The sequence below is a fragment of the Pocillopora damicornis genome, chromosome 4 (assembly GCF_964200805.1).
Source record: "Pocillopora damicornis chromosome 4, jaPocDami1.2, whole genome shotgun sequence".
NCBI lineage: Eukaryota > Metazoa > Cnidaria > Anthozoa > Scleractinia > Pocilloporidae > Pocillopora > Pocillopora damicornis.
In genome coordinates, this window is record NC_142673.1 from 19491711 (window position 1) to 19509160 (window position 17450).

At 37.9% G+C, this 17450-nt stretch overlaps 2 protein-coding genes across 4 annotated transcripts in view; one reads left to right on the plus strand and one right to left on the minus strand.

Annotated features, from left to right (window-relative positions):
* Nucleotides 1-11094, plus strand: part of LOC113683267 (coiled-coil domain-containing protein 180) — a 26546-nt gene extending 15452 nt beyond the window's left edge. Inside the window, exons 28-47 of one of the 2 annotated variants that reach the window (XM_089204734.1) lie at nucleotides 260-302; nucleotides 720-823; nucleotides 1231-1291; nucleotides 1386-1501; nucleotides 2246-2330; nucleotides 2462-2560; nucleotides 3479-3672; nucleotides 5225-5334; nucleotides 5436-5500; nucleotides 5874-5926; nucleotides 6684-6773; nucleotides 7395-7461; nucleotides 7541-7685; nucleotides 8075-8235; nucleotides 8556-8693; nucleotides 9054-9165; nucleotides 9283-9354; nucleotides 9517-9609; nucleotides 10077-10153; nucleotides 10526-11094. In XM_089204734.1, the coding sequence (XP_089060860.1) occupies nucleotides 260-302; nucleotides 720-823; nucleotides 1231-1291; nucleotides 1386-1501; nucleotides 2246-2330; nucleotides 2462-2560; nucleotides 3479-3672; nucleotides 5225-5334; nucleotides 5436-5500; nucleotides 5874-5926; nucleotides 6684-6773; nucleotides 7395-7461; nucleotides 7541-7685; nucleotides 8075-8235; nucleotides 8556-8693; nucleotides 9054-9165; nucleotides 9283-9354; nucleotides 9517-9609; nucleotides 10077-10153; nucleotides 10526-10654 (2014 nt within the window). In that variant the 3' untranslated portion in view covers nucleotides 10655-11094. Of the gene's footprint in view, nucleotides 1-259; nucleotides 303-719; nucleotides 824-1230; nucleotides 1292-1385; nucleotides 1502-2245; nucleotides 2331-2461; nucleotides 2561-3478; nucleotides 3673-5224; nucleotides 5335-5435; nucleotides 5501-5873; nucleotides 5927-6683; nucleotides 6774-7394; nucleotides 7462-7540; nucleotides 7686-8074; nucleotides 8236-8555; nucleotides 8694-9053; nucleotides 9166-9282; nucleotides 9355-9516; nucleotides 9771-10076; nucleotides 10154-10525 lie in introns of those variants that run through there. The other variant, XM_089204733.1, reaches the window with a different exon arrangement.
* LOC113683258 (AFG2-interacting ribosome maturation factor) lies at nucleotides 10629-15621 on the minus strand. Of its 2 annotated transcripts, none has more exons than XM_027200478.2 (5): nucleotides 15237-15621; nucleotides 14585-14661; nucleotides 13912-14014; nucleotides 13001-13119; nucleotides 10629-12297 (listed from the first exon to the last, which is right to left on the minus strand). In XM_027200478.2, exons 1-5 carry the CDS (start codon nucleotides 15500-15502, stop codon nucleotides 12248-12250), a joined length of 615 nt encoding a protein of 204 aa, XP_027056279.2. In that variant the 5' UTR covers nucleotides 15503-15621; the 3' UTR covers nucleotides 10629-12247. The 2 variants fall into 2 exon arrangements, with proteins under 2 accessions (XP_027056279.2, XP_089060890.1); XM_089204764.1 differs by having other exon boundaries at nucleotides 11362-12297; nucleotides 13912-13984; nucleotides 15237-15611.
* Nucleotides 15622-17450: the final 1829 nt, after the last annotated feature.

Consider the following 17450-nt stretch of genomic DNA (forward strand, 5'->3'; position numbering starts at 1 on the left):
TCACGACACCAGATGTTCCTTGGTCACCCTCTCTTTCTCTTACCCTGGGGATTCTAGCGGAGGGCCTGTCTTGTGACGCTTGATGTTAATTTGCGATGGTTGTGCTCTGAGGGATGGGGCACACCCTTCATGAGGCATGGCTTGACTAAAAACAACCACAGCGACTTCAAACATAACAGAAATACACCTTATACGCAGGTCGGGAGTTTCAGTGCCGATTTCAAAAATTTGAAAGAATGTTCTATCGTTTTTCTATCAGACTCTTGGTGATTCAAGATCAAGTAACTGGGCGAGTTGAGCAAGTAAGGTCTTCTTTTTTATCGCTAATGTAGATGACTCAACAAGGACATCTGTAAAAGTTAAATTGAAATTCTACACTACGAGATTTTCTTGGCAGGTGTTGCTGACAAGTTGTCCTTGCTTGTTAAAAGTTATCCTCGTCAGGCTCTCAGATCTCGCTAGGGTAAATTCGCCTTCGCACAAAACAAGGACTCACATACTGTTTTCGGTAGATCTGGGCTTTAATCAAGTCTTATCCAAACGCTGGTTTCTTTTGTAATACATATGGCTCAAGATTTAAACAACACACAATAACACCAGAAAAAACAGAGATATTAATCTTCTCCACCCGTACTCTGTTGGTCATACCAGGGGTCTGTATCCAAAAAATTATCCATCAAATTTACCAGGTACTGATTCTGTTTGAATTTTGTTCATAGTATATGGATGTGATCAGAACTTCCCTCAGAAAGTTCCGTCACGATCTGGACGATATGTTGAGCACTCTACGGAATTCAAATGCAAGATTCAGGAAGACGTTCAAGTAAGCTTTCCATGATCCATGTAGTAAAGTTTAGCAAGAGATTAAGTACCATGTAATGTAGTTCTTGCATTGAGCCCAAGTTGAGTCTTTAGTGTAGAGAGACACAGTTAAAGTGAGTGCGCTTTACTTTATCATGGAGAGTCATTAGGTGACGGACTCGTGTTTTTGCGTACCATGAAAAATGTAGCTTAATTTGTTTTAAGTGCGAGTCTGGAATCCGTGTTAATCTTCTCTGTCTTCGTTTCTTACTCGCTAATTTGTACCTTTAGTGCTTTTCTATTCGGCTTTGTTCGTTTTTTGTGGTTTCTACCAATTTGACGAGTAATAAACAGCAAAAACAGCTAGCGTGACATCGTGAATGAGCTAACTTGTGTTTCATTGTTTTTGTTTTTGTTTCTTTTTTGTAGGGTATTCTCTGATGGTGGAAATTTTTCGACGGATGAAGTAGATGAGTACAGAAAGAAACTAGTAAGTACTTTTGCTGGCATCAGTCTTCTTTCTAACGGGCTGTCTCTTTCTTTGGTAGTATTGAATCTTCACTGTCATTGCATGACTCTTTCAGGAGCGTATGGCAAACAAGATCGACTCGTCTGAAGGATCTTTCATGGCTGAATTAGAAGGAATGGAGTCCAAAAGATTAGAAGCAGCATATGACTATGCTGGAAAGCTGGAGGACAGGTAGCAAATGGATAGTAAATTTATAAATTGAATTATGAGGGTCCTACTCGGAAACTCTTCTTCACGGTCATACAAATCTCTACGGTCGTACTTGAGTGTTTTTGGCCGAGTATTATCTCTGAATATCACTGTTAGAATTTTAAGTAGTTGGAGCTGGGACTCAAGGTATTGTGAACTCATATCTCGCCACACGTGATCTATAGGTCGTTTCCTTTCAAATATACTCTGTACTGAGGTTATTGCAAAATCTTCCCACTAGATATCTATCTTATAGGTACGTAAATTTGGTAAGAGAAACGGCGGAGGTAGAGAGGCGTCTATATGTTTTTTTCGTAGCAGCAACACCTTTGAAAGTCATAGTGACGTCTGCTTGCACCTTTTTGTGGATTTTACTACGTATTCTTCCGTGGAAATTGGTCCTTGATATTTTGCGGGGGAAAAAGGTTGATCACTGTACTCGGTTACGGTAAAGTGACGAATTATCCCTTTAGGGAGGTTCCTCTATTTTAAGAAAGGGAATCCGCGATTTTTTTATTTGAATGCTATAATTAAGTGGAAATGATGCACAGAGAGAATGTGTAGTGAATTATTACAGAGAGATCTCAATTCAGTCTATAAGGACTGCCAACCTGAGATTTGGCCTTTTTTCTTTGTGCTTCGTGCTGTGTAGAACCTTTGTTCTGGAACAGTGGTTTTAAGTCCCTAATCTGTTCGTTTATCAATGGTGTTTGCTCTGATTTTTAGATTTAAAAATCATTTGTTTGACTTAACATTCATGGAAAAAGTAACGAGGTGGCTCACAAACACGCAAGTCAAAGTCAAAAGTGAGGTAAGCTATTGACTTAAAGTACACTTGTTGTCATGAGAACTCGCTTGTTTAATAATTTTTCACTCCCCATAGACACAAACCTCGCCCTGCAGTCAAATGTCTAGCTTTGAAGTACCTGTCTTGTATTTCAGGTCGCATTTAGCAATTCTCAAGCGAAAAAGCTCGCCATTTATTTGTCCACCTTTGAACGTCACATTGATGCAGTTGAAAAACCAAATCTTGACAAAGAGGTGAGTTCTTTGACGACAGTTTATTGGTCATAGAACTGTTCAGTGTCATTCGTGTTACTTGCACGATATTGGCGATGCAAAGAGAAAGCGTCAGTTCAAACGGAAGAATGTAACGTAGAAGCCTCAAAGTTCCCCTCTATTGTCTGAAAACAAGCTGGGGGTTTATTGGCCGACCAATCAGAAGCAAGCAAGTATCGCTAATTATGGAACTAGAGGTTTGAGCATTGCTGTCCTTCACTAACAACCACAGCCAATGAGGCATTGGAAAGGTTACATAAATGAAAGTAAAAGTCATAGTCGTTATCGAAAAGCACTGAATAAGTTGTGGTAAAATTTATTTCTCTACTACTACTTTTTTGTGGCGGTCGTTAAAAGTGGAATACCTATGAAACCAGAGCATTACTTTGACGCTGTTAGCTGAAAATGACTTACACTTGTAAAATCAACAGTCGAGAAAAAGCCTCTGATTTTTCAAAGAGTGGAAACGATACTAAAACGTTTAAATCGATGGGCTTTCAAAAGAACAAGAAGGTCAAAAATGTGAACGGCGCACCTCCAATTTACTTAGTATTCTGTAGAGTTGTAAAAGTTTTGAAAGGAAGTTAGCTAAACTGGGGTAAATAATATTTTCAAAAAAATAATTTACTTCCTCACTTAACCGATTTTAAATTTTTGGCACGTGTCCGATATGCGATTTTAAAAGCTAGTGTCCGATTTTTAGATATTTGAAAGTATTTGAATTAAATTATACCCAATTAGATTACCTAGGTAGGCGCCATTGACATATTTACTTTGCCAATATGAATAGTGCACCAATTATGTTAGACTATTTTAATGGTGATTGCAACTGAAACTTAAAGAGAACATTGAACGTGATATTCTACACGGACTGTTTCTGTTAATCGTCTTCCTCTGCAGCAAGTGACAGCTCGTGATGTACAAAGCAGCTTAATCCCGATCCTCCAAACATTCCATGAAAGGTCATTGTACTTGAATTGTCTACTAAATCCTGCCACGCCCAGTCTGGCGATTCTACAGGCCGGCCTCAAGAGAAAGGAGGATAAGAAAGAAGAAGAAAAGAAGGAAGACAAAGGATCGAAGGGAACGCTCAAGTTAGTTGGCATCTGTTCAAAATATTTTTTCCTTATAATGTGTTTTTTTTCAAAATCTCTGCTTAAGAGGTCCATAGATTACTTCTTGGGGATGTCCAAAATGAAGAGACTTTTTTGACATCACGAAATTGAGCCCCAATTTATCAATTAATCTAATCAGCAATAGCGAAGGCATATATTATTTAAGTGGCTCGAGAATAATACAAGTGTCGTACGTGTGCTTGATAGGAGAGATTTCTTGGTATACGTGGATTCCGTAATCCTTTTTTTTTTTTTGTAATATGCGTTTTTTCATGCCAAAACATTGTCAATTTTATGGAAATCTTCCTTACTTTGTATGCACTTTAGTTCTGTTAAGTCTTCCTTACTTTATCAATATTTGTAGTGTTGATCTCTGCTCTTTCTTTGTGTCCGGTGTGTGGTTCTTGCACTGATTGTGGTTTTCGTTCTAAGTTTTAAGCGCGGGATCTTTAGCCCTCATGTCATTGGTGACCTTGCTTTAATTGCCTGGCTTTAGGAGGAAGTTCTCTTTTCATTGAGCATTATTTTCCTCCTTTACCTCCTTCTTTCCCTCATTTTTCACCGGATGCTCACTCAATCTCTTTCTTTTGCATTACATAAAGTTGAAGGTTGAATATCTTACTCCAGAGTCGTCGGGGTTTTGATACACTATCTCAGTTGTGCAGCGTGTAACCATTTTCAAGTGCTTTTAGTAACAGAAATCTCTGTATCTCCTTTTGCGTTTTGCCTTCTCTTATTCTTTCTCTCTGTTTCGTGTTCTTTCAATCCTTTAACGTTCTCTACAGTGCTTCTCTCTGTACTATCGTGGAGGAAGAACTTGAAGATCTGTATTCAGACTCCAGTGAGGATGAACTGTTAACCACGGTCCAGAGCGCGGTTGTAGGAAAGACGATCTTGTCGTGGCGTCGTGTGTACAACTTTCCTTCTCCTGAAAATTATCGTCAATTTGTTGAGAGTCCTTTGTCACCTACTCTGTCTGAAGGGAAGGTTTCTCCAAAGTATGTCTCTGAAATCCCCACTAACAATCTCTTCCGAACTTCTTTAATCATATTTCTTTCTTTTTGTTGAAGGTAGTCACTATCTACCTAAATTGTGTAACTGTTAAGAGTTGCAATTGTAACCTTCTTTAAGCTAAAATGATTGTCTCCTATTACTTTTGTTTTTGTTCTCGTTCTTTCTCTGTGTCTTCTCTGAAGTATTATTTGAACTTATTTTGTATCATTAATGAGATTATTTTCAGAGAAACTGTATTTTGTTGCATATTGAGTTTAACAATGTAGAGAGGGGGGCGTCCGTGGTATTATAACATGGCGCGGGACGACTATTGTAGAAAGATAGGAAATAATCCTAGATTTGTCAGAGCGCGCGTATCTTCTTAATCACTTGTACTGTGATGCCATACCAACGTTCAATTCACTGAAAACGGTCATTTGTTGACGCAAGATATTCTTTATGAAATAATCCACGTTTGGATGTTTATCTGTCTATAATACTGTTGAAAAAACGCTTGAGTTATTTTTGCCCTCAACAGGCCAAAGAAAAGCAAGAAAAAGATTTCCCAGAAAACGGTAACAGAGAACACGGAGACTACAGAATCCACTGAGACACAGAATGGGGACGGAGTCAAACCCAAGAGTACTCGTAAGTAGCACTGAATACGAACATTCAGTGATTTTGATAACATTATAACGTAACAAGGTTTTCTAACTGAGGTTTTAATTACATTATTTCGTTATTTTTAGCATCACTCTCAAGGGTAGCGAGGGCCACAGATGGTGATGGAAGACCAAAAACAGTCCCAGGAGAGGTATTTTAATTCACTTTTTGTACTAAAACTATGCCATTTTGACTTGTGTTTGATCAATGGGTACAACTATTTCAGTTTTGGTCATTTGGTTTCATGTCTGTTTTAGTTTTTTTAATCCTCAGTAAACGTTCTTAGCTATACTGGCATGACTAGGTTGTTAAGTTTTAACAAAACCAACTCTTACCTTTCTTTTTACACGCTTTTTCGATGATGGATAGTGAAAAGATAAGAACTATCACAATGTGTGGCGTGGCGTTGCACGGCAGATTCTATTAGGGTTGTGTCAAGAACGGACCATAAACGTTTTTATTGAAAAGAGTAAGCCAGTTGTAGAGTGCATTAATGCTAATTGTTGATCGATGATTGTCTTTAGCTTAGCCACAAGCTTTCAGATCAGGATCTAAAGTCAAGACAAAGGAGCGCTGGGTGAGAAAAATCAAATTGTGTTATTTCTTCAGATTCTGTATCTTACTTTCTGGTATATTGATATGATTTCTCAAAGAAAATAAAATGTGGCTTTGAAGAAGCTTAGTTCAGCGGTCTTCTGCTGATTCAGTTAGTCTACATTTACGTATACCGACAGGATGGATGATAGAAAAAAAATGCTGTTTCACGCTAAGAGCAAAGAAGAAGCTCTGCAGAACGAATGAGCAATGATGCCAATGATTTTGGTTAACGCAGATGAAAACTTTCTTCTCATGAAATGCGAATTAACATTGCGGTTAAAGATGAACCAATAACACAAAGAAACGCGAAACGTCTTTCAAGTTTTTATTGCTTGTGTCAAGTAAAAAAGCGAACGATTCCTTCGTACCGGTATTAATGATTTAATGATTCGAACAAAAATTTAAACGGGATGTCTCCATTTAAGCACTAGCTGGTTTAAATTGAGTGCCATCGCTACCACACCGTGATATGTTACATTACAGTTATGTATGTACGGTAGAAAAAATTGAAATGATTGTCTGGTTCTGAAGGGATTTCCAGGAGCAGTTTCAAAAAGGTACGTAAGGGTACTTGATCAGGGAGAAGACTCTTTTCTCTACAAAAAAGAGCCCCACTATTTTGTGGCTCTTTGCAGTAGGGGTTCATCACATCAGACTCCTACTTCTAAAGTTACATTTGTGTGTCATATTTCAGATTGTCTAACAGATTTATTATCCATTTGCTTATTTCTGAACAGTCGAAAAGTAAGTGCGTCTAGACGGGATCCTTCGGGACCTAGATACGACAAGAAATACCTGGTGTTTGGTGAAAAGGTGGAAGAGGGAAGGTATGAATATTATTACCTGTAAAGTTTGTTCAGTCAGCCCGAAATTCTTCAACAAATAAGCTGATGTTTATATCATTTGCGTTTTATTCGGGCTTTTCTCTCGTCTTTTTTGACATAATTTATTCAATGCTCTATTTGGTGTCTGTAATAAGGCACAAGTTTAATAAATTGTGTAACGTAAAAAGTATAACGACACGAGCCAAATAGCCCCAAGTTGCCCATGCCTCAAGAGCTCATTACGGTTTCCGAAACAGTATTGCTGCTCCCCTCCCCCCCCCTTCCCCCCGTGTAAGATGAAAGTTCATCGAAAGTCACCACCAACGTTTGGTCAGGTTTTGCCCACAGTTGACTGTTATCCATTTATACTCCTGGATGGAGAGAGGTAGCACATAATGACATAGATAGGGCCCAATCTTCCTAGAGCGGGGCCCGGCTTGTCTGTCCACGTATTACCTGTGTAGGCTTGAGGCGTGGAAAAAACTCAAATCTACGCTTTTCTACAGGTACCAACAATGCAGTAGTCTTTTGGATAATCGCAGAAAATTTCAAATCAGTCAAAGAGTGAAGTATTTCCTAGCCCTACTGAGGTGTATTTACAAGTGTGATTTTGTCTCGTCCTAGACACTTTATGGCGCGTATCAAAAACACATTGAGGGAAGGCCTGGAGGGTTTATTGGCTACTTCTGAGGTATTTGTGAATTTTACTCTGGCACATTTACTCGAATCTTTAACATTAACTAACATTTTCCACTTTTGTATTCCGCAAGATGTATTATCGCCAGAAAGGCCAACGGACTCCAACGCGGCCCCAGGCTATTCATGAAAATTTTGATCTGTGCGCGGAAGCATTGGTTCAGCGGTTGACTTCTTATAAAACTCAGGCCGAGGAATATCACAACTCGTGTATTCAAGGTGAGGAAGAATGGGAGTAAAAATAGAGGTTGAGAGTGTTTTCAGACACGTATTGGGTTACGGTCAAGGGTTTCTTCGACGTAAGTTACTGATCGAAAATCCTTTCCTAAACCATGGTTAATTTTCAAGTTACACCTTGCTGTCAAGCTTCACAGATGGAATGGACTGCAGAAGTCTCATTTTGTTCCGGGCTTGTTGCTTGTCTACCCGGCGGAAGAAGTATGGGTCACCGATAATCATCTGTTAAGCCATTTCTAAATTTCACTAGTCATTTCTAAACTAAACAGGCAACGCAGAAGAATTTAGAACTAGTTGTCGATGTTTTTTTCGGAGATACGTCTATGGTTGTTGTTGATGTTCTTTTTTTCATGTTATTAATTTTTTAACAGAACTTCGCGCGCAGATGCAGAAGTTTTCAGTAATTTTAGTTCACCTCCCGCCACTTGTGGTGCAGATAATAGTCGCTGATCAGCTCAGGGACTTGGCCAAAGAGAGGAAAGAATTAGAGGAAGACTATGAAGTCAGAGTTCAAGAACTAGAGAAAAGAAAGGTAAAGTAACATAAAAACTGCTCGCGGCTATCATAAGAAATTTACTCGATCGCTGACAGCGTACCGTACTTCACAGTAGTTGCTAGCTTTCATTGTCTTGCTTTTGGCAGGTCTGCCCTCTTTCCTTATCCAAGAAATCTCCTAAGAACCATACAAAAAGGAAAATTTAAGCTCGCTACACGAGTTCTGAACATGCAGAGCTGGAGTTAAATGTATCATTTAGACATTTCCTCTCTGTTTGCTGTTGTTATTGATCTCTTTTTTCCTTTGGAGAAATGTTTACGTGACGAGTGATATTCATATGCTCGCACGTTTTCCAGAATTTACATCAATCTCAACTGCGACCATCTCTGGGCCATCCACACAACAGAACCGAGATGGACACACTTTGTAGCAGCGAGGAGAGAAGAAGACAAGAAGCCTTGGATGGAGCTAAACAACATGCAGAAGCATTAGCGGTCAGTCATCAGCAATCCCTTTGATGCTCAGTCGTGATTAGAGCGTGCACAGTTTACGATAAAATCAGAGAAGGTTGCTCATTTTTAAGCCACTGGCGTGTAATTTTGTAACTGAGAAAAGAGGATAGGTAACGAGAGAGGATCAAGTTTAGAAGACTAAATTCCCAATTAAAGACCTTAGGAGTTATTTCTAAGGTAACCCCTCCTAGGGCTTCACACGGAAGATCACTTCCGGTTTCTTCGACCTTAGTGGGATCTGGAAATAACCAAGCGTGTGCCATTAATGCTCACACGAGCATCCTCTGTGTTGTCTATTTTTGTTCCACTGAAGTATTTGCGTAACAAAATTTTGCTTTTCAGAAACTTGAAGCTCAGTTCGCAAGCTCGTTTATTGAGAAGCTAGCGCAGACATGTGAGACCATGTTACTACAGTTTGATGCAGTTCTCTCTCTTGAAGATGTCGAAGTGGGAAGTAAGTTGGATCAAATTTTAAAATCTAACTATTAAAGAAGCCGGAAGAAAAACAAAACAAGGCTGGTTACTGATTTATTTATTCTCCAACTTACATGAACTGCTTTGGTTTTTACAGAGGTTGAACCCAAACCGAAGAGCACCAAGAGATTGCTCAGAGAAAAATTAGCCGGTGATGAGGACGGAAAAGGTATAAAAAAATATATATATATATATATATATATTTCTTAAGCGTATATGCGTAAATATAAATATGCTTAAAATAAACCTATCGTGAATCAAAGTTTAGTTGTTGGATAGAAAAAATCAGAACCTCAGATTTTGCTTTTGATGATGGAGTATGTTGTTGCAGATAAGTTGGCGCCTTTCCCGTCTGGTGGTACATCTTGGGAAGGACTGCCAACGAACGAACTTGTGCTGGAAGAGCCGATTGACAAGAAGAATAATATCCTTTACTTATCTTAAACTAGACTGGTCAAGTTATTATTTTTTTCTTTTTTATAGTCAGGCTCTTGGAGCATGCATGAGCTTTGTATTTTTGATTGAGAGGTTACTTTTTAATTACGGAAATATAAGTGGTCAGGAAGGACTTACTGTTAATACCTCAAAAAGTACCTCACTGTTTTAGTAGTACGAGAAACGCACAGAAAACGGAGGAGGTTTTTGTTTGCTCGTTTTAAATTCTTCACCAAGTAAGGGGGGAAAACCAAGTAAATCATTAATTATGTATTATGTTAGCTTTTTCGCGCTGTTAGTTTTAACACTTAGCACTGTTCTGTACAGAAATGTAGTGTAATTGATTGAAATACGACTGTAAGTGGTGAGCGTCATGAAAAGCGGTTATGTATTTTCTCTTTCATCTGTTTGAAACTTGGAAGAATAAACGGAAATTTTTCTTTAACTCTTAATCACGAACCCCTACTGTAAAGACTGTTAAGACAACGCAAGGACACCTAGCTGTGATAAAATCGCGCAACAAAGCATATGAGGTAAGACTTGATATGATATTGCAGGGGATCACAAAAGTATAAGTCAACAATATTGTTATAGCATCTACGATTATTAATTGCTCAGTTCGGCGTTAGAGTGTTCAGTTTTGATTGGAACATAGCCTTGTAAAACTGGTTGAGGCTATTTCCAAACACAATAGTCCCTGTTCTCCGTCACAAAGGCTGTTATTTGTACAGTTTGACGGTTTCAGCGGAGGTCATTATCAGGTTGTCAAGACGTATGTCACTGTTATCGACTAAACCCTTCTTCGAGACTGTTCCTATCGATCCTTTCAAAGTTCGTTCGTTGGTATTGGTTGGTATCGTTCAAATGAGTCATGTTTTAACATTTGTATTATTTACGTCCTGCAGGGTTTCAAAGAAAAGTTTGATGCTCGACTGACAGCCATACGAGAAGAAATGAATGCACAGATACAAAACGAAGAACGATGGACACGAAGTTGGCAACGGTCAATCACCAAAATAAAAGAACTTTATTGAGATGGTTTCCTCCAGGAATGGTCGATTTGAGTTTGTATTTTAGAACAGTTTGTTTGTAAAAGGTTTTGTTTGACACTTCCCAAAAGATGAGTGAGCAATTAAAGTGAAAAAAAAAAAACGCAATCAAAAGGAGAAACGTCATGGAGGATGTAAAAAAAGTTAACCAGAAGTTTTCGAGCTTGTCATTCGTTATTGCTGTCTATTTTCATCATCCTTATCCATGTACGGTCCTCCTTGTTTTCCTCTTACATCTCTGACGTTTATCTCCAAACTAAACCTTTTATTCCAAGATCTACTCCTTTCGCTCAAATTATCAAGGCCACTTTCAGTACTTTTCTTTCAGAATAAGCTTTATTTGTAAATTGAGCTCCTTTACTGGTATTTATTCGATTTAAACGTTTATCTTGACTGTAAAAATGTAAATAAACTTTTCGTTTGATAGATGTCTGCCTCGAAGGTTTTATTTTTGAGGGAAAGAAATTTTTTATATATCTTAATTTCTCGGAAAATAGCCATGATCGTCTGCATCACCCCAGGTGAGACAAAACACAGGAGAGAACGAATGAACGGCAAGTCTATTATGATTGGTTTTTCGCACTAAGATATGAACCTACTCACTACCTGACAGGCTCATCTCTAGAGACGTCACCGCGTATATTTTGCTTCATAAGTAAGTTTACGCATGACAATTCAAAACGACGACAAACGGCAAAAATGAACTGTAATATCATTCTCTCTTCATGTAATCCTTACATAAACCCCGTGGGAAAACAGAGCGAAGATCTTTGTTCACAGCTAATGGAAATATCTGCAAGTTAGTGAACAAATAAGTGAATTTGCACAAAAAAGAAGACGGTACGAAGTTCCTTCTCAGCCGTCTGCCGTTAATGCCGCTATTCTTTGTCTCTCTTTTAGCATTCATCGAAAAAGGCCAGAGACAAATGTGAGACAGTACTTCGATAAAGTCGCTCACAAAATATAGAACTGGATCCTGAAACTTGGACATCAATTTTGAATTCATACCATTCGCTCATCAGCATTGTCTCGGGAAAAAACACTATATTGCTAGCTACTTACAGGAGCAGTAAAGCTGAATCTATGGTCACCTCCACCTCAAAACAAAGGTTTTAATGTCAATTGATAAGATAGTTGTTACATATGCATTCTTTGGAAACTTTTAGCACGATAGCATCCTTCCTGGAATTACGGTCGAATTGCAGCGTTTGAACTATTTGCAATGTACTTGCTGGTTTGAAAATAATTTTTTTGTATTGTCTTTCACAGAGAATTCCAATGTGCTTTTCACATGGGCCTCTATGCATATATTTAGTAAACGTGATGACTATCAGCGGTTCGCGAAAAGACGTGTGCTGCTCATTGCCGTAACAAGTTCCAAAGAAACGCAATGGAACGTAAGTGAAGAATGAATATTTTTTGATTATTCGTCGAAGAGAGTTGCTCGTTACACATCGCTATTTGTAACACTTTTTGACGTCTGGTTGTACAGTTTCGTGTACAGTTTCATGCGAATATCGTTCCCCAAAAGACAGTCGCTCTCACAACATGTGAGGTTGGCCTTGATGTCTCAACTCTTTAGCTTCCACTTCTACTTGCAAGGAATACTGCCACCGGCTCCATGATATCTAATTATGGACGTAAATGAGATGAACAAGAGATAAAAACAGTCACGAGTATTTTTAAAAGTGACGATTTTGTATTGTATAATCCTTAATGGAAAATGTTGTTGAAGGAGTACAACTTCAAATTATGAACAGAAGATAGACTGACATATGGCACCATTGGTAATGGAAATCAAACATCACACGTTCCCTGTAAGCATCAATTTTATGGTTCAAAGAGAGGGAAATCAGCTATATACAGGTCTGAACTTGGAAGTCGTACATAATTATCTTGAACTTATTTGACTGACACAAATCTTTGGTCCTGGAGGGTGGAAGGTGAAGACTTTATGCTGGTGTGAACCATACAAAATGTAACTAAAATTGGGATGAAAATGCATCATGTGCAAATCAACAAGCTCTTGCTAATTGTAGAGGTTACATTGTACATCAAAAATGTTAATAACTGGGATTCTGTGGAATCAAAGGGAGCTGTCAAAATGTGATTTTTGCTGCTTGCACTCTTGATAGCAGAGGCTCTTGCACAATAATCCCACTAAAAATTTCTAAACTTATGTTCAAATTTACAAAAGCAAAGCAAAATAAAACAAGAGCATGTGAAGTAAAGATAAAAATTCTTAGTAAGAAGTACATATACAGTCACCCAGCAATCAATACTCTGTTTTGAATATGTCTCCACCACTCCTATTAAGTAACAGTATCTAACCTCTTATCTTGTAATCATTCCTGTCCTGTGTGGAAGTCCATTCCCTGACTGCCTTGTACACAGTTTCCATTGGTGCTGTGTATGTTATTCTCCCCAAAATGTCAATTTTGTCGTGATATCTTTATTCTCAAGTCAAGAAAACTGACAACTTTAACCCTTTATGCTCTTAACATCAGTATGCAAATTCTCCATAATTTGTTTAACAATCAAGAACTTCTTTAGTTGGTGATCATTTCCTATTTTCTCATGACCTTAGCTTGATTCAGGTATGACATTGTAGGGAGAAATTAGAAGCTAGTCACTCTTAAAGGAACAAGTGTTAAAACTGACTGACCACATTACTTTTATTAGAATATCATATAGATTATTATATCCAACATATTTACTTTTTCTTACTTACTGATTTCTTACTTTAGCTTAATGCACAATTTAGTTGCAACTTGATTCTGACAGTGTGGAGAAAACAGAACTTAATTTCACATTTACATCATTATAAAGTTATCAATTTCCAAACATCATGACAGTGTGCGTGATAAACTTAAAAAATATTCAATTTCCTAGAAAATGCTTTGTGTCTTGAATAACTTTTCATCATTTTAAGATGAATGTAACTTTTGGTAACCTTTCTTGTGATTACACAAGCATTTCTCTGGCTTTTTTCAGTTGCAGTGTTGGTCAGAGCAATCACATTTTGAGGCTCAGTATCAACCTGAATGGTAGTGAATGAATGCTAATCCTAATTCTTGGAGACAAAAATGCTTATTTCTATGTGAATCACAGGGTTTACACACACTCAAAAAATAACAAGTCCTCTTCAACATAGCTGATCAAAGTTGGTGCCAATCACCAAAGGTTGCTTTGTGGAACCAGGAAACAACACATGATGTCATAATAAAATGTTCAAAGGATACAATCCACTGTGTATTCTGTTCAAGTCACAAAGCCCCTCAAGTAGGTCTGCAATTGAAGGCTGAGTACAAGTCCCTTCACAAACCACAGACATGGAAAGATAACCTACAAAACATATTAGAGTTTGTGCAAGTTACTCATAATTTTTCAACAACACTGCAGGGGCAGTTTGGTTTTAAAAATTATACTGTGTAATCAAGCTGGGAAAAATGGGAAAACAAATTTACTAAGCAAGCAGTAATCTTACCTGAAATAGTGACTAGATACATGTATCATTTTCAACAGTGCTTTGGATTAAAATTTGGTTATTGGAATTTAATAACTAATGATACACTACTCTGATATCCTCTCATGCTACCACATACAAGGGCTCAAAATCAAAGAGATTCCAAAAGACACATGTTTTTCAATGACCTAGTACACAATGATGAGCAGAAATGGTCTTTACAACTTGTCTACAATTTAAAGAATCATTTGAGAAGGGTTTAAACCTAGACTTCCCAGTACTCATGTCACCAATGGACTGTTGTAACAGATGAGGACCACTGAAATGAAGCATACTGCTAGTAACCCACCATTCATGTACGTACACTGTAAATGCAAACTTGTCAGAAGAGTTTGTCAAATATCTACCAAAAGTTGCAAGATGTGGCTACCCTTCTGTGTGACACTTACTGGAATGAGCTTCATAAACTTCCAAACTGCTTGAACAAAGTTTTGCAACCTTGTCTGACACACCCTTGAATATGTTCCTACAAGAAATTCAGAGAGTTGAAACAGAAAATCTTTAAAGCATGTAGGGTTTAAATGCTTGTGGAAAACAAATTTTCAAACAAGTGATGTTGGAGTACATTTAAACATTAGATGGAGGAAAAGGTCTTTCAAAATGTGTTTAGTTCTGTTTAAAAGTTCATCCACTTTCCCAACATAAATTGATTGCACAAATTGAATGGAGCAGCTATTGGTAACAGTATCAAGTACTGACTGGTAATATTCTCAATGAAACCACGTTGAAAGCAACTGATAAGAGCCCAGTTGGTTAATTTAGCTTTACTTGACTTACGGAAAGCTTTTTATCCTGAATTACAATATAATTAACGATAACTGACAAAAGTAACTCCAAAATATACTCATTAAGTCTTATGTAACTGGGCAATTCGTCCAGAGATTAAGGGCGAATTTTCTAAGGATTGGGGCGAAAAGTCTAACGACAGGGAGCGAGCAGTCCAGGATAAGTTTTCTCACTACAAACTGTAGATTCAACGATCACAAGGGGCACCAGACAGTGCTATCAATTTAGAATTAAATCTGCATAAAAACAGCTTACAGATCATCTTGAATCTTTTCCATGATCCCCTCCATTTGCTTCAAAAGTTTGTATTCAAGTTTTTCCTTTAACCCCTCAAAATCGCACAGAGGAGAACGTTCGAAAGAAGTTTTCGCACAAGAGCGAAGTTGCTCCATTGGACTTGTCAACGACTGAATCAGTTCATTAGAGTGACGCTGGGTATCCTTCCATAAATTAAGTTGCTTCTCAACTTCCCTGTATGATTTTTCAAGCTTATCGAGGCAGAGAGTTTCTCCCTTCTCCATTTCATAAAAAATAAAGGTGGAAATCTGGCCAAGCTCGTTTCACTTTACGAAGTTAAGCTAACCTCAAGTTTTCCGCCATGTTGAAATCGCGCGCCTGGGGTTCTTCATATCTCACAGTCAGCAGCTTTAATTTCAAGGTGATATGTGGTGTAACAGTACCACCGACGCAGCACCACAGTTTCTTTGGAAACTTACCCCTTTATTCATGTGTTTGGTATCGCTTAGTTGATAACAATTGTTCCCATAAACATATCAGTTAAACTATTAGAATTGTGCGCATATATAACCGATCGTAGAAAATTGAATTTAAAATTTTTTTAGCCTAAAAGCTAATTAGCAGCCTTAAATCTTTGTGTTGGCTTAGTCAATAGGACCCGTAAAAGTTACTATCGCAGTGATGCTTGCAATAACATGTTACTGGTGTTGTTTTATCGTAATCGAGTTATTTCTCCTCGTAAACGTTTCACTTCTCTCTACTAAGGTACAAGTTTTCGCTTTAAATCGTTTACGAGAGATAGTTACAGCGGCTAATTGCTAGCTTTTATTCATTACTAGCCACAGGAAAAATATCAGCAAATTCTCTAATCGCAATAGTTCATCAGAATAACCAGTAGCTAAGATATATACTCGGGCTTCCGTGGGAAAGCCCGAGTCTTGAAATACAGGCAGTTCTTAGGCGCCAAAAGGGGGGGTCATAGTCCGAGACGTTCCTTGCGTAAACCGCGGAAACTGGGGATGAGAGTCCAGCAACTTGTAGTGTAATGTGCACGCTCTTCGTAAACATCATAAATTTACGGATTGCTGTGTTTTAGGAAGTCCACCTTGCAAAGATTCCTGTCCTATGCGCTCATCTCACATACAAATGCACACGCTGTTCGTGGTAGGCCCACACGAAATGATGTCGAGCGTTTTCGGAATGGGCTGGTCCACGAACTCTCTAGCTTGAAGCTAGCCAAATGTGCAAAGTTTACACTAGTTCTCACGAGATAACAAATGAGGCATATGTGAGTTCGAACTTCGAAAATACTGGCAAAGCTGTGACAGCCGATTTAACAAAAAAACTATGATGCTGAGATGAACACCTCATTTGCTGAAAAAATCAAGAATGTTCTTGAACACAACTTCGAAGGTGGCGCTAACGACAGCGAATTGGATAAGGATACTGCCATATGTAAGCAACTTGAATAGTAAGGTTGAATATCTAAGCTTAGCTCTTCCGTTAAAAATCCTGTTTCTGTTATTGGTTTTTATCGGGTTCAATACTTGTAAAGTACGATTTGGTATTTCTTACACAATCACTATTATTATTGTAAAAGCGATAGTGAATGTTGGTTTGCTCTCCGCATGGAATTGTATGTTCTTCGTATCAGATATGATGAATACTCTTGATGACTGTGATCTACTGGAAGAAGTTGTCAATATGACTAATGTACACGAACATAATGATATTACAGTGCCAATAAAAGTACAACAATTCAGATCTCGTCGTGCAAAGTCTGTATATTATAATCGTACTCGTGTTGTGTGTGAATGCCATGGTTTAATACACGTGATCGTGAACCAAGCAGAGTACCAGTAAGGATGTTAAAACGTCTCTCTCAGAAAATCAGAATACTGCAGAGGTATGTACGGAGCCGTTTAAGTAAAAACGTACCAAAGTCAACGAAATTCCATGATCTTATTAAAAATAATACAACATGAAAAAAAAGTACACATAAAACAAGAATCAGGTTTGTACAAAAAATGAGAAGGAAACCGATTTTTAGAACAAGAAACATCAATGAGATATGTCTGCAATTCAAGCAGAGATAAACATGGAAAGAAATATCTCAAATACTTAAGGTTCTTTTTGTGTAATTTCCCATATAGTGAGTACAAGGGTGTAATTCACAGAGGCAATTGTACAAAGAACAAGCTCTATAATTAATGATATAGAGAAAACCCTGTT

What these genes read in the sequence shown, in the direction of transcription:
- LOC113683258 (XM_027200478.2), bottom strand. Translation starts at nt 15,502, where the DNA reads ATGGAGAAGGGAGAAACTCTCTGCCTCGATAAGCTTGAAAAATCATAC. An exon ending in GAAAAGATTCAAGATGATCT is followed by an intron (nt 14,662 to 15,236) that starts GTAAGCTGTTTT and finishes AATTTCTTGTAG; the next exon opens with GAACATATTCAAGGGTGTGT. An exon ending in GAATGATTACAAGATAAGAG is followed by an intron (nt 12,298 to 13,000) that starts GTTAGATACTGT and finishes GTCCATAATTAG; the next exon opens with ATATCATGGAGCCGGTGGCA.